The sequence below is a fragment of the Scyliorhinus torazame genome, chromosome 20 (genome assembly GCF_047496885.1).
Source record: "Scyliorhinus torazame isolate Kashiwa2021f chromosome 20, sScyTor2.1, whole genome shotgun sequence".
Classification (NCBI taxonomy): Eukaryota; Metazoa; Chordata; class Chondrichthyes; order Carcharhiniformes; family Scyliorhinidae; genus Scyliorhinus; species Scyliorhinus torazame.
In genome coordinates this window covers 7037577-7053783 of record NC_092726.1, presented here as the reverse complement: position 1 = coordinate 7053783, position 16207 = coordinate 7037577, and the positions used below count along the sequence as shown (strand labels likewise).

Below are 16207 nucleotides of genomic sequence, written 5' to 3'. Positions count from 1 at the left end.
CCCTATGCTCACTGACCTACACTGGATCCGGGACACCCCCTGTGATCACTGACCTACACTGGATTCCCCTCACCCCCTGTGATCACTGGCCTACACTGGATCCCGGACACCCCCTGTGATCACTGAGCTACACTGGATTCCCCTCACCCCCTGTGATCACTGACCTACACTGGATCCCGGACACACCCTGTGATCCCTGAGCTACACTGGATCCCCTCGCCCCCTGTGATCACTGACATACACTGGATCCCGGACACCCCCTGTGATCACTGACCTGCACTGGATCCCGGACACCCCCTGTGATCACTGAACTACACTGGATCCCCCTCGCCCCCTGTGATCACTGACGTACACTGGATCCCGGACACCCCTATGCTCACTGACCTACACTGGATCCTGGACACCCCCTTTGATCACGGACCTACACTGGATCCCGGACACCCCCTGTGATCACTGACCTACACTGGATCTCGGACACCCCCTGTGATCACTGACCTACACTGGATCCCGGACACCCCCTGTGCTCACTGACCTACACTGGATTCCCCTCGCCCCCTGTGATCACTGAGCTACACTGGATCACCCTCGCCCCCCTGTGATCACTGACGTACACTGGATCCCCCTCACCCCCTGTGATCACTGACCTACACTGGATCCCGGACACCCCCTTTGATCACTGACCTACACTGGATCCCGGACACCCCCTGTGATCACTGACCTACACTGGATCCCGGACACCCCCTGTGCTCACTGACCTACACTGGATCCTGGACACCCCCTGTGATCACGGACCTACACTGGATCCCGGACACCCCCTGTGATCACTGACCTACACTGGATCTCGGACACCCCCTGTGATCACTGAGCTACACTGGATCCCCCTCGCCCCCTGTGATCACTGAGCTACACTGGATCCCGGACACCCCCTGTGATCACTGAGCTACACTGTATCCCCCTCACCCCCTGTGATCACTGACCTACACTGGATCCCGGACACCCCCTTTGATCACTGACCTACACTGGATCCCGGACACCCCCTGTGATCACTGACCTACACTGGATCTCGGACACCCCCTGTGATCACTGACCTACACTGGATTCCCCTCACCCCCTGTGATCACTGAGCTACAGTGGACCCCCCTCGCCTCCCGTGATCACTGACCTACACTGGATCCCGGACACCCCCTGTGATCACTGAGCTACACTGGATCCCCCTCGCCCCCTGTGATCACTGACCTACACTGGATTCCCTCACCCCCTGTGATCACTAACCTACACTGGATCCCCCTCATCCCCTGTGGTCACTGAGCTACACTGGATCCCGCTCGCCCCCCCAGGATCACTGACCTTCACTGGATCTCCCTCACCCCCAATGGTCACTGAGCTACACTGGATGCCGCTTACCCCCCCAGGATCACTGACCTTCACTGGATCCCGCTCGCCCCCTGTGATCACTGACCTACACTGGATCCCGCTTGCCCCCCAAGATCACTGACCTTCACTGGATCCCGCTCGCCCCCTGTGATCACTGGCCTACACTGGATCCCGCTCGACCCCCCCAGGATCACTGACCTTCACTGGATCCCGGACACACCCTGTGATCACTGAGCTACACTGGATCCCCCTCTCCCCCTGTGATCACTGAGCTACACTGGATCCCGGACACCCCCTGTGATTACTGAGCTACACTGGATCCTCCTCGCCCCCTGTGATCACTGACCTACACTGGATCCCCCTCACCCCCTGTGATCACTGACCTAAACTGGATCCCAGACACCCCCTTTGATCACTGACCTACACTGGATCCCGGACACCCCCTGTGATCACTGACCTACACTGGATCCCGGACACCCCCTATGCTCACTGACCTACACTGGATCCCGGACACCCCCTGTGATCACTGACCTACACTGGATTCCCCTTCCCCCTGTGATCACTGACCTACACTGGATCCCGGACACCCCCTGTGATCACTGAGCTACACTGGATTCCCCTCACCCCCTGTGATCACTGAGCTACACTGGATCCCCCTCACCCCCTGTGATCACTGACCTACACTGGATCCTGGACACCCCCTGTGATCACGGACCTACACTGGATCCCGGACACCCCCTGTGATCACTGACCTACACTGGATCTCGGACACCCCCTGTGATCACTGACCTACACTGGATCCCGGACACCCCCTGTGCTCACTGACCTACACTGGATTCCCCTCGCCCCCTGTGATCACTGAGCTACACTGGATCACCCTCGCCCCCCTGTGATCACTGACGTACACTGGATCCCCCTCACCCCCTGTGATCACTGACCTACACTGGATCCCGGACACCCCCTTTGATCACTGACCTACACTGGATCCCGGGCACCCCCTGTGATCACTGACCTACACTGGATCCCGGACACCCCCTGTGCTCACTGACCTACACTGGATCCCGGACACCCCCTGTGATCACTGACCTACACTGGATTCCCCTCGCCCCCTGTGATCACTGAGCTACACTGGATCACCCTCGCCCCCCTGTGATCACTGACGTACACTGGATCCCCCTCACCCCCTGTGATCACTGACCTACACTGGATCCCGGACACCCCCTTTGATCACTGATCTACACTGGATCCCGGACACCCCCTGTGATCACTGACCTACACTGGATCTCGGACACCCCCTGTGATCACTGAGCTACACTGGATCCCCCTCGCCCCCTGTGATCACTGAGCTACACTGGATCCCGGACACCCCCTGTGATCACTGAGCTACACTGTATCCCCCTCACCCCCTGTGATCACTGACCTACACTGGATCCCGGACACCCCCTTTGATCACTGACCTACACTGGATCCCGGACACCCCCTGTGATCACTGACCTACACTGGATCTCGGACACCCCCTGTGATCACTGACCTACACTGGATCCCGGACACCCCCTGTGATCACTGACCTACACTGGATCCCGGACACCCCCTGTGCTCACTGACCTACACTGGATCCTGGACACCCCCTGTGATCACTGACCTACACTGGATCCCGGACACCCCCTGTGATCACTGAGCTACACTGGATCCCCCTCGCCCCCTGTGATCACTGACCTACACTGGATCCCGGACACCCCTATGCTCACTGACCTACACTGGATCCTGGACACCCCCTGTGATCACTGAGCTACACAGGATCCCCCTCGCCCCCTGTGATCACGGACCTACACTGGACCCCGGACACCCCCTATGCTCACTGACCTACACTGGATCCCGGACACCCCCTGTGATCACTGACCTACACTGGATCCCGGACACCCCCTGTGATCACGGACCTACACTGGATCCCGGACACCCCCTGTGATCACTGACCTACACTGGATCCCGGACACCCCCTGTGATCACTGAGCTACACTGGATCCCCCTCGCCCCCTGTGATCACTGACCTACACTGGATCCCGGACACACCCTGTGATCCCTGAGCTACACTGGATCCCCTCGCCCCCTGTGATCACTGACATACACTGGATCACGGACACCCCCTGTGATCACTGACCTGCACTGGATCCCGGACACCCCCTGTGATCACTGAGCTACACTGGATTCCCCTCACCCCCTGTGGTCACTGAGCTACACTGGATCCCCCTCACCCCCTGTGATCACTGACCTACACTGGATCCTGGACACCCCCTGTGATCACTGACCTACACTGGATCCCGGACACCCCCTGTGATCACTGAGCTACACTGGATCCCGGACACCCCCTGTGATCACTGACCTACACTGGATCCCGGACACCCCCTGTGATCACTGAGTTACACTGGATTCCCCTCACCCCCTGTGATCACTGACCTACACTGGATCCCCGACACCCCCTGTGATCACTGAGCTACACTGGATCCCGGACACCCCCTGTGATCACTGTCCTACACTGAATCCCGGACACCCCCTGTGATCACTGACCTACACTGGATCCCGGACACCCCCTGTGATCACTGACCTACACTGGATCCCGGACACCCCCTGTGATCACTGAGCTACACTGGATCCCCCTCGCCCCCTGTGATCACTGACCTACACTGGATCCCGGACACCCCCTGTGATCACTGACCTACACTGGATCCAGGACACCCCCTGTGATCACTGAGCTACACTGGATCCCGTCGCCCCCTGTGATCACTGACCTACACTGGATCCCGTACACCCCTATGCTCACTGACCTACACTGGATCCTGGACACCCCCTGTGATCACGGACCTACACTGGATCCCGGACACCCCCTGTGATCACTGATCTACACTGGATCCCCGACACCCCCTGTGATCACTGAGCTACACTGGATCCCGGACAGCCCCTGTGATCACTGACCTACACTGGATCCCGGACACCCCCTGTGATCACTGACCTACACTGGATCCCGGACACCCCCTGTGATCACTGAGCTACACTGGATCCCGGACACCCCTTGTGATCACTGAGCTACACAGGATCCCCCTCGCCCCCTGTGATCACTGAGTTACACTGGATCCCGGACACCCCCTGTGATCACTGACCTACACTGGACCCCGGACACCCCCTATGCTCACTGACCTACACTGGATCCCGGACACCCCCTGTGATCACTGACCTACACTGGATCCCGGACACCCCCTGTGATCACTGAGCTACACTGGATCCCGGACACCCCCTGTGATCACTGAGCTACACTGGATCCCCCTCGCCCCCTGTGATCACTGACCTACACTGGATCCCGGACACCCCCTGTGATCACTGACCTACACTGGAACCCCCTCGCCCCGTGATCACTGACCTACACTGGATCCCGGACACCCCCTATGCTCACTGACCTACACTGGATCCGGGACACCCCCTGTGATCACTGACCTACACTGGATTCCCCTCACCCCCTGTGATCACTGGCCTACACTGGATCCCGGACACCCCCTGTGATCACTGAGCTACACTGGATTCCCCTCACCCCCTGTGATCACTGACCTACACTGGATCCCGGACACACCCTGTGATCCCTGAGCTACACTGGATCCCCTCGCCCCCTGTGATCACTGACATACACTGGATCCCGGACACCCCCTGTGATCACTGACCTGCACTGGATCCCGGACACCCCCTGTGATCACTGAACTACACTGGATCCCCCTCGCCCCCTGTGATCACTGACGTACACTGGATCCCGGACACCCCTATGCTCACTGACCTACACTGGATCCTGGACACCCCCTGTGCTCACTGACCTACACTGGATTCCCCTCGCCCCCTGTGATCACTGAGCTACACTGGATCACCCTCGCCCCCCTGTGATCACTGACGTACACTGGATCCCCCTCACCCCCTGTGATCACTGACCTACACTGGATCCCGGACACCCCCTTTGATCACTGACCTACACTGGATCCCGGACACCCCCTGTGATCACTGACCTACACTGGATCCCGGACACCCCCTGTGCTCACTGACCTACACTGGATCCTGGACACCCCCTGTGATCACGGACCTACACTGGATCCCGGACACCCCCTGTGATCACTGACCTACACTGGATCTCGGACACCCCCTGTGATCACTGAGCTACACTGGATCCCCCTCGCCCCCTGTGATCACTGAGCTACACTGGATCCCGGACACCCCCTGTGATCACTGAGCTACACTGTATCCCCCTCACCCCCTGTGATCACTGACCTACACTGGATCCCGGACACCCCCTTTGATCACTGACCTACACTGGATCCCGGACACCCCCTGTGATCACTGACCTACACTGGATCTCGGACACCCCCTGTGATCACTGACCTCCACTGGATTCCCCTCACCCCCTGTGATCACTGAGCTACAGTGGACCCCCCTCGCCTCCCGTGATCACTGACCTACACTGGATCCCGGACACCCCCTGTGATCACTGAGCTACACTGGATCCCCCTCGCCCCCTGTGATCACTGACCTACACTGGATTCCCTCACCCCCTGTGATCACTAACCTACACTGGATCCCCCTCATCCCCTGTGGTCACTGAGCTACACTGGATCCCGCTCGCCCCCCCAGGATCACTGACCTTCACTGGATCTCCCTCACCCCCAATGGTCACTGAGCTACACTGGATGCCGCTTACCCCCCCAGGATCACTGACCTTCACTGGATCCCGCTCGCCCCCTGTGATCACTGACCTACACTGGATCCCGCTTGCCCCCCAAGATCACTGACCTTCACTGGATCCCGCTCGCCCCCTGTGATCACTGGCCTACACTGGATCCCGCTCGACCCCCCCAGGATCACTGACCTTCACTGGATCCCGGACACACCCTGTGATCACTGAGCTACACTGGATCCCCCTCTCCCCCTGTGATCACTGAGCTACACTGGATCCCGGACACCCCCTGTGATTACTGAGCTACACTGGATCCTCCTCGCCCCCTGTGATCACTGACCTACACTGGATCCCCCTCACCCCCTGTGATCACTGACCTAAACTGGATCCCAGACACCCCCTTTGATCACTGACCTACACTGGATCCCGGACACCCCCTGTGATCACTGACCTACACTGGATCCCGGACACCCCCTATGCTCACTGACCTACACTGGATCCCGGACACCCCCTGTGATCACTGACCTACACTGGATTCCCCTTCCCCCTGTGATCACTGACCTACACTGGATCCCGGACACCCCCTGTGATCACTGAGCTACACTGGATTCCCCTCACCCCCTGTGATCACTGAGCTACACTGGATCCCCCTCACCCCCTGTGATCACTGACCTACACTGGATCCTGGACACCCCCTGTGATCACGGACCTACACTGGATCCCGGACACCCCCTGTGATCACTGACCTACACTGGATCTCGGACACCCCCTGTGATCACTGACCTACACTGGATCCCGGACACCCCCTGTGCTCACTGACCTACACTGGATTCCCCTCGCCCCCTGTGATCACTGAGCTACACTGGATCACCCTCGCCCCCCTGTGATCACTGACGTACACTGGATCCCCCTCACCCCCTGTGATCACTGACCTACACTGGATCCCGGACACCCCCTTTGATCACTGACCTACACTGGATCCCGGACACCCCCTGTGATCACTGACCTACACTGGATCCCGGACACCCCCTGTGCTCACTGACCTACACTGGATCCCGGACACCCCCTGTGATCACTGACCTACACTGGATTCCCCTCGCCCCCTGTGATCACTGAGCTACACTGGATCACCCTCGCCCCCCTGTGATCACTGACGTACACTGGATCCCCCTCACCCCCTGTGATCACTGACCTACACTGGATCCCGGACACCCCCTTTGATCACTGATCTACACTGGATCCCGGACACCCCCTGTGATCACTGACCTACACTGGATCTCGGACACCCCCTGTGATCACTGAGCTACACTGGATCCCCCTCGCCCCCTGTGATCACTGAGCTACACTGGATCCCGGACACCCCCTGTGATCACTGAGCTACACTGTATCCCCCTCACCCCCTGTGATCACTGACCTACACTGGATCCCGGACACCCCCTTTGATCACTGACCTACACTGGATCCCGGACACCCCCTGTGATCACTGACCTACACTGGATCTCGGACACCCCCTGTGATCACTGACCTACACTGGATCCCGGACACCCCCTGTGATCACTGACCTACACTGGATCCCGGACACCCCCTGTGCTCACTGACCTACACTGGATCCTGGACACCCCCTGTGATCACGGACCTACACTGGATCCCGGACACCCCCTGTGATCACTGATCTACACTGGATCCCGGACACCCCCTGTGATCACTGACCTACACTGGATCTCGGACACCCCCTGTGATCACTGAGCTACACTGGATCCCCCTCGCCCCCTGTGATCACTGAGCTACACTGGATCCCGGACACCCCCTGTGATCACTGAGCTACACTGTATCCCCCTCACCCCCTGTGATCACTGACCTACACTGGATCCCGGACACCCCCTTTGATCACTGACCTACACTGGATCCCGGACACCCCCTGTGATCACTGACCTACACTGGATCTCGGACACCCCCTGTGATCACTGACCTACACTGGATTCCCCTCACCCCCTGTGATCACTGACCTACACTGGATTCCCCTCACCCCCTGTGATCACTGAGCTACAGTGGACCCCCCTCGTCTCCTGTGATCACTGACCTACACTGGATCCCGGACACCTCCTGTGATCACTGAGCTACACTGGATCCCCCTCGCCCCCTGTGATCAATGACCTACACTGGATCCCCTCACCCCCTGTGATCACTAACCTACACTGGATCCCCCTCATCCCCTGTGGTCACTGAGCTACACTGGATCCCGCTCGCCCCCCCAGGATCACTGACCTTCACTGGATCTCCCTCACCCCCAATGGTCACTGAGCTACACTGGATGCCGCTTACCCCCCCAGGATCACTGACCTTCACTGGATCCCGCTCGCCCCCTGTGATCACTGACCTACACTGGATCCCGCTTGCCCCCCCCCAAGATCACTGACCTTCACTGGATCCCGCTCACCCCCCTGTGATCACTGGCCTACACTGGATCCCGCTCGCCCCCCCCAGGATCACTGACCTTCACTGGACACCCCTCACCCCCTGTGATCACTGACCTACACTGGATCCCCTCACCCCCTGTGATCACTGACCTATACTGGATCCTGGACACCCCCTGTGATCACTGACCTACACTGGATCCCGGACACCCCCTGTGATCACTGAGCTACACTGGATCCCGGACACCCCCTGTGATCACTGACCTACACTGGATCCCGGACACCCCCTGTGATCACTGACCTACACTGGATCCCGGACACCCCCTGTGATCACTGAGCTACACTGAATCCCCCTCGCCCCCTGTGGTCACTGAGCTACACTGGATCCCGGACACCCCCTGTGATTACTGAGCTACACTGGATCCTCCTCGCCCCCTGTGATCACTGACCTACACTGGATCCCCCTCACCCCCTGTGATCACTGACCTAAACTGGATCCCAGACACCCCCTTTGATCACTGACCTACACTGGATCCCGGACACCCCCTGTGATCACTGACCTACACTGGATCCCGGACACCCCCTATGCTCACTGACCTACACTGGATCCCGGACACCCCCTGTGATCACTGACCTACACTGGATTCCCCTTCCCCCTGTGATCACTGACCTACACTGGATCCTGGACACCCCCTGTGATCACGGACCTACACTGGATCCCGGACACCCCCTGTGATCACTGACCTACACTGGATCTCGGACACCCCCTGTGATCACTGACCTACACTGGATCCCGGACACCCCCTGTGCTCACTGACCTACACTGGATTCCCCTCGCCCCCTGTGATCACTGAGCTACACTGGATCACCCTCGCCCCCCTGTGATCACTGACGTACACTGGATCCCCCTCACCCCCTGTGATCACTGACCTACACTGGATCCCGGACACCCCCTTTGATCACTGACCTACACTGGATCCCGGACACCCCCTGTGATCACTGACCTACACTGGATCCCGGACACCCCCTGTGCTCACTGACCTACACTGGATCCCGGACACCCCCTGTGATCACTGACCTACACTGGATTCCCCTCGCCCCCTGTGATCACTGAGCTACACTGGATCACCCTCGCCCCCCTGTGATCACTGACGTACACTGGATCCCCCTCACCCCCTGTGATCACTGACCTACACTGGATCCCGGACACCCCCTTTGATCACTGATCTACACTGGATCCCGGACACCCCCTGTGATCACTGACCTACACTGGATCTCGGACACCCCCTGTGATCACTGAGCTACACTGGATCCCCCTCGCCCCCTGTGATCACTGAGCTACACTGGATCCCGGACACCCCCTGTGATCACTGAGCTACACTGTATCCCCCTCACCCCCTGTGATCACTGACCTACACTGGATCCCGGACACCCCCTTTGATCACTGACCTACACTGGATCCCGGACACCCCCTGTGATCACTGACCTACACTGGATCTCGGACACCCCCTGTGATCACTGACCTACACTGGATCCCGGACACCCCCTGTGCTCACTGACCTACACTGGATCCTGGACACCCCCTGTGATCACGGACCTACACTGGATCCCGGACACCCCCTGTGATCACTGATCTACACTGGATCCCGGACACCCCCTGTGATCACTGACCTACACTGGATCTCGGACACCCCCTGTGATCACTGAGCTACACTGGATCCCCCTCGCCCCCTGTGATCACTGAGCTACACTGGATCCCGGACACCCCCTGTGATCACTGAGCTACACTGTATCCCCCTCACCCCCTGTGATCACTGACCTACACTGGATCCCGGACACCCCCTTTGATCACTGACCTACACTGGATCCCGGACACCCCCTGTGATCACTGACCTACACTGGATCTCGGACACCCCCTGTGATCACTGACCTACACTGGATTCCCCTCACCCCCTGTGATCACTGACCTACACTGGATTCCCCTCACCCCCTGTGATCACTGAGCTACAGTGGACCCCCCTCGTCTCCTGTGATCACTGACCTACACTGGATCCCGGACACCTCCTGTGATCACTGAGCTACACTGGATCCCCCTCGCCCCCTGTGATCAATGACCTACACTGGATCCCCTCACCCCCTGTGATCACTAACCTACACTGGATCCCCCTCATCCCCTGTGGTCACTGAGCTACACTGGATCCCGCTCGCCCCCCCAGGATCACTGACCTTCACTGGATCTCCCTCACCCCCAATGGTCACTGAGCTACACTGGATGCCGCTTACCCCCCCAGGATCACTGACCTTCACTGGATCCCGCTCGCCCCCTGTGATCACTGACCTACACTGGATCCCGCTTGCCCCCCCCCAAGATCACTGACCTTCACTGGATCCCGCTCACCCCCTGTGATCACTGGCCTACACTGGATCCCGCTCGCCCCCCCCAGGATCACTGACCTTCACTGGACACCCCTCACCCCCTGTGATCACTGACCTACACTGGATCCCCTCACCCCCTGTGATCACTGACCTATACTGGATCCTGGACACCCCCTGTGATCACTGACCTACACTGGATCCCGGACACCCCCTGTGATCACTGAGCTACACTGGATCCCGGACACCCCCTGTGATCACTGACCTACACTGGATCCCGGACACCCCCTGTGATCACTGACCTACACTGGATCCCGGACACCCCCTGTGATCACTGAGCTACACTGAATCCCCCTCGCCCCCTGTGGTCACTGAGCTACACTGGATCCCGCTCGCCCCCCCAGGATCACTGACCTACACTGGCTGCTGGGCCAGGTTCTCCAATGACCATCCTTGTTCTCAAATCCCTCCATGGCCCTTGGGCCCTCCCCTCTGTGACCTCCTCCTGCCCCCACAACCCTCGGAGATAACTGAGCTCCTTCAATTGTGGCCGCTATGTTACTCATTCCCAATGATGATTGCTTCACCAATGCTGGCTGTTCCTTGAGAAGCCTCATTCCCAAGTCCCGGAACGTCATCCCACCACTTCCCCACCAGCCTGCCTCGTTATCCCCCCCTGGGGGGGGGGTTTGGTTTCATGCTTCGACTGTTGCTGGGGACTTGCACCGTGGGCTGTTTCGGGACATGAACGGCACTGTGTAAAGACGAGTTGATGTTTAACCCATTAGTTTTTCCTTGTAGCTGTTCTGGAGTCGGACAGTAGCTTCTCCCTGGTGGAGGAGGAGGAGGAAGAGGAAGAGATTAAGATTGGAAGGTTAAACGGTGGCCGTCGCATCGATTACGTGCTGCAGGAGAAGCCCATCGAGAGTTTCAACGAGTATCTCTTTGCCCTGCAGAGCCACCTCTGCTACTGGTAAGGGAGCAACGCGCTGGGAGGGGGCGGGGGCAAGAGTTGGGTCTGACGGTTAATTTGGTGGAGTTTGGAGACTGTGGCATCGGGTGACCCGGAGTCGCTATCAAAACGTGGAGCCAGGCGAGAGGTTTGGCAATCTCAGCCACCACGTCCCTGTGGGCAGTGTTAAAAGGTTGTCAGAGGGAGTGAGTGCAATGGAACATCATTGCGTTCAGGGAAATGTGTTCTTCCCTGAGAAACTGTCCCAAGACTTTCTCCTGGATTACGCTGTTCTGGTTGATAAAGTGGAGAGAAAATGCAAGTGCAGCGGATGATATTTATATGGACTCACGTCCATGCTCCCATCCCCCCCCACATGGGCTGTTATTGGTGCTGTAGCTACAGCTCTCTCAGACCCACGTTCTGTAGGAACCTCTCCTCTGGCTGCCTGCCCCCGTTAGCGTTTTTGACCCTCTCCCTCGATCAAGGTTTGTAATTTTTGTCACCTCCCCAAATGCTCACTGACCTGTTGCATGGCCGTCCAATTTGATCTGGTGTCAACTTCTGACAATTGCCTTGGTCTCCACGTTTCTGCGTCGGAAGGTGCTGCGAGGTGCATGTTGTTGTCGACTTAAGCCGGGTTTCTGGCGACAAGTTTCTTTTTAAATGTATTTTATTACAAACATGCATCGAAACAGGTTACAACAAATAAACACCCCGTGAAACATGCTCCCCAACAATCAACTATACAGTGTACAAATTTTTCCCCTTTTTCACCCCCCCCCCCCCCCCCCCCCCCCGCCCGGTGACGAACAGCTCCTCAAACTCGGTCACAAACATCCCCTACCTTTCCTCAAACCCCCCCTTGCTGAGCCCCTTAACTCATACTTTATCTTCTCTAACCGCAGGAAGTCGTACAGGTCACCCGACCAAGCTGCTACCCCCGGTGGCGATGCCGACCGCCACTCCAGCAAAATTCACCGCCGTGCAATCAGAGAGGCGACGGCCACGACATCGGCCTTCCTCCTCTCCATGAGCTCCGGCTTCTCCGAGACCCCAAATATCGCCACCAAAGGGTCCGGGTCCACTCCCCCCTCCACTATCCCGGCTAAGACCGCGAACACTCCCGGCCAGAATTTGTCCCAATTTTTCACAACTCCAAAACGTGTGCGCGTGATTGGCTGGCCCACGCCCACACCTCTCACACTCATCTGCTACCCCCTGAAAGAACCCACTCATTCTCGCCCGAGTCATACGCACCCTGTGCACCATCTTAAACTGTATCAGGCTCATCCTTGCACAAGAGGAGGTCCCGTTTACCCTGCGCAGCGCCTCACTCCATACTCCCCAATTGATCTCTCTTCCCAACTCCACTTCCCATTTCTCCGTGATCTTCACCACCCGCTCGCCTCCTGCTCCCCCAGCCACTTATATATATCCCCAATTCTTCCCTCCCCCTCCACATCCGGAAGCAGCAGTCGCTCCAGCAGGGTGTATCCCGGTAATCTAGGGAGCCCCGTCCAGACCTTTCGTGCAAAGTCCCGACCTGTAGATACCTGAACTCACTCCCCTCGAATCCTCTACCCTCTCCCTTAACTCCTCCAGACTGGCGAACCCTTCCTCCAAATACAAATCCCTCACCTTGACCAGCCCCACTTCCTCCACGTCCGGTAGACACTATCCATCTCCCCCCCGGCTCAAACCCATGATTCTCGCACAGCAGCGTCAGCAACCGACATCCCTTCCACCCTAAAATACCTCCTCAGCTGATTCTCCTGGCGACAAGTTGACGCAGTGACGGCAGGACCAGGGAGTTGGCAGGTGGCCCCAGCGAGCCTCTGCTGCCGTGTTTGTTTTGCTCTGTCTCGCTCAACATTAGACGCGCCTTCACTTTGACTTGTTGCCATTCCTGCGAGCCGGAGTTAAACCTCTTGTCGGCTTTCTCTAGGGAATCGGAGGACACCGCACTGTTAATCCTGAAGGAAGGTCTACAGACACTGGGAGTCAGCCTCGAACAAACACACCACTGATGTGGACATTGAATCTGAGAACAAACGCACTAATACTGATGGGTCAAGGGAGTGAGCTGGGATCGCCCCCCCCCCCCCCCCAATTCTTTTTCACATTGTCACTGGTTTGCGGAGCAGTTTTTCCTGTACAACGGGTGCCTCATCGTCCCTCGTTGGGGAAGCACTGAAATGAGGTGGACTCGCTGTGCAGCAGAGAGTCGAGGTTGGTTTGACGTCCTCTGGAGGCTGGGCTTTCTTCCTGAGCAGCACGAGGCACTGAAGAGGGGCTTCCCTGGGGCTGTGGGAGGTGGGACCCATCGTGGGCCTGACCTCCAGAGCGTTCACCTTCTGCGCAAACCGCTGGAAGGAATACATGAATGTTTCCCGACGTATCCACGAACAGATTCATCAATGGAGGCCTCTCGTGGGATTCGGGGAGGGGTGCAGCCTCCAGCAGCTGACAGTATGAATTGTCCGTGACAAAATTTGGATACAGTTCGGGAACTGTGGCTCCGATTGGACCAGCCTGCATGGACTTTATTAGGTTTTATTTTTCTCCACTTGCATTGAAATTGCACTCGCGACATGGGCGTGTTTGAACAGAAACGTTTCATATCTTTCTACTTGGTGAATCAGTCACCCCAGTTTACTACCCCGCCTCCCGCAATCTGACTAACGGGTAACGCTGCTGTCCACGTTGTTTCCTAATCTGGACGCTCTCGTCCTCGCTTGCTCCAGACCCTGCACACTCACTCAGTCTCTCTGAGCTGATTGTCAGTGAACTAAGTTGTACCAGCAATAAACACCAGACTGTTTCTCAAGCCGGTGGCTGTGTTGAAGTTTTAATGAGTGTCTTTTCTCAAAAACGGGGAGGTTGGCAGTTGTGAGCTTTGACGTTTTGCAGGATGGTCTCCGGGATGTGAATGGGACCCTTTCCCTGTGTGGGGAACATAAAGTTAGTTGCAGCGGCGTCGGGCACTGCGGCTGGAGCAGCTTAGAAGCTTCACAGCGACAGGGACCCAGGGTTCGATTCCGACCTCGGGGCCACTGACTGTGTGGAGTCTGCACTGCTCCCCCTGACGAGCGTGGGTTATGGGATAGGTTGGAGGAGCAGACCAAGGGTGGGTTGGGGGGGGGGGCGGGGGGAGAGACGGTGCACTCGATGGCCGAATGGCCTCTTTCAGCACTCTACGAATCCTAATGTCCACAGGTGGGGTGGATTTTAAAGACAAGGGGCGAAATTCTCCGGAAACAGCGCAATGACCGCCGGCTGGCGCCAAAAGGGCGCAAATCAGTCGGGCATCGCGCCGCCCCAAAGGTGCGGAATGGCTCCTTACAGGATACTGCGAGGCCTGATAGAGTGGACGTGGAGAGGATGTTTCCACTTGTAGGAAAAACTAGAAGCAGAGGACCACCATCTCAGACTAAAGGGACGATCCTTTAAAACAGAGATGGGGAGGAATTTCTTCAGCCAGAGGGGGGGAATCTGTGGAACTCTTTGCCGCAGAAGGCTGTGGAGGCCAATTCACTGAGTGTCTTTAAGACAGAGATAGATGGGTTCTTGATTAATAAGGGGATCAGGGGTTATGGGAGAAGTGATTGAATGGCGGAGCAGACGTGTTGGCTGAGTGGCCTGATACTGCTACTATATCACCCGATCTTATGGACAAAACTGTAGTGCAGAGCCTCTCGTGTGTGCCGACAGCCAGGGGGTGCTCACCCTGAGCAATTGTGGGTGCTCTTTCATAACTTTAATTCCTTGAATTGGTGCAGCGAAAACCCCCATCTCCAAAGAAGAGAAGGGATTGAAGAGGATAGTGGGGCGGGGGGGGAGGGGGGGGAAATGTTCTTGCTTGAGACTCGAGTTGACATCCCCAGTTTGCCTTCAGATTTCAGAACTCCCAATTCCACTTGGTAGAACGATAAAGAGATTGAGAGGCTGGGAGAAGGTGAAGGCTAAATGCTGGACCTCTCACATGGAGGTTGGAAGGGGTGTCTTTAAACATGAAACTGGAGCTCCGCGCTCGACCCTTGGAGTCTTGGTGTCAGTTCTGATCCTACCAGACCTTTGCAGTTGAAGAGAAAGTGTGTTGAGCTAGTGCGACCCAGGGTGATGTACTCGGCGGCGGCAGAAACTGGACAGTCAGGTGCCGTTTCCAAGAGGTTAAGGGGGGGAAGTCGGAGATTGAAGTCACAAAGAGTTGAGGAGCTCGGTGGCACAGTGGTTAACACTGCCGCCTCACGGTGCCGAGGACCCGGGTTCCATCCCGGCCCTGGGTTGCCATCGTGTGGTGTTTGCACATTCTCCCCGTGTCTGAGTGGGTCTCACCCCCACAACCCAAAGATGTGCAGGGTAGGTGGATTGGCCACACTAAATTGCCCC

At 57.7% G+C, this 16207-nt stretch overlaps 1 protein-coding gene across 5 annotated transcripts in view; it reads left to right on the top strand.

Annotated features, from left to right (window-relative positions):
* Positions 1 to 14645, top strand: part of LOC140396840 (triacylglycerol hydrolase DDHD2-like) — a 158428-nt gene extending 143783 nt beyond the window's left edge. For all 5 annotated transcript variants that reach the window (XM_072485606.1, XM_072485608.1, XM_072485609.1 and 2 more), the window contains exons 16-17: positions 11665 to 11836; positions 13764 to 14645. In XM_072485606.1, the coding sequence (XP_072341707.1) occupies positions 11665 to 11836; positions 13764 to 13845 (254 nt within the window). In that variant the 3' untranslated portion in view covers positions 13846 to 14645. The remainder of the gene's footprint in view (positions 1 to 11664; positions 11837 to 13763) is intronic.
* Positions 14646 to 16207: the final 1562 nt, after the last annotated feature.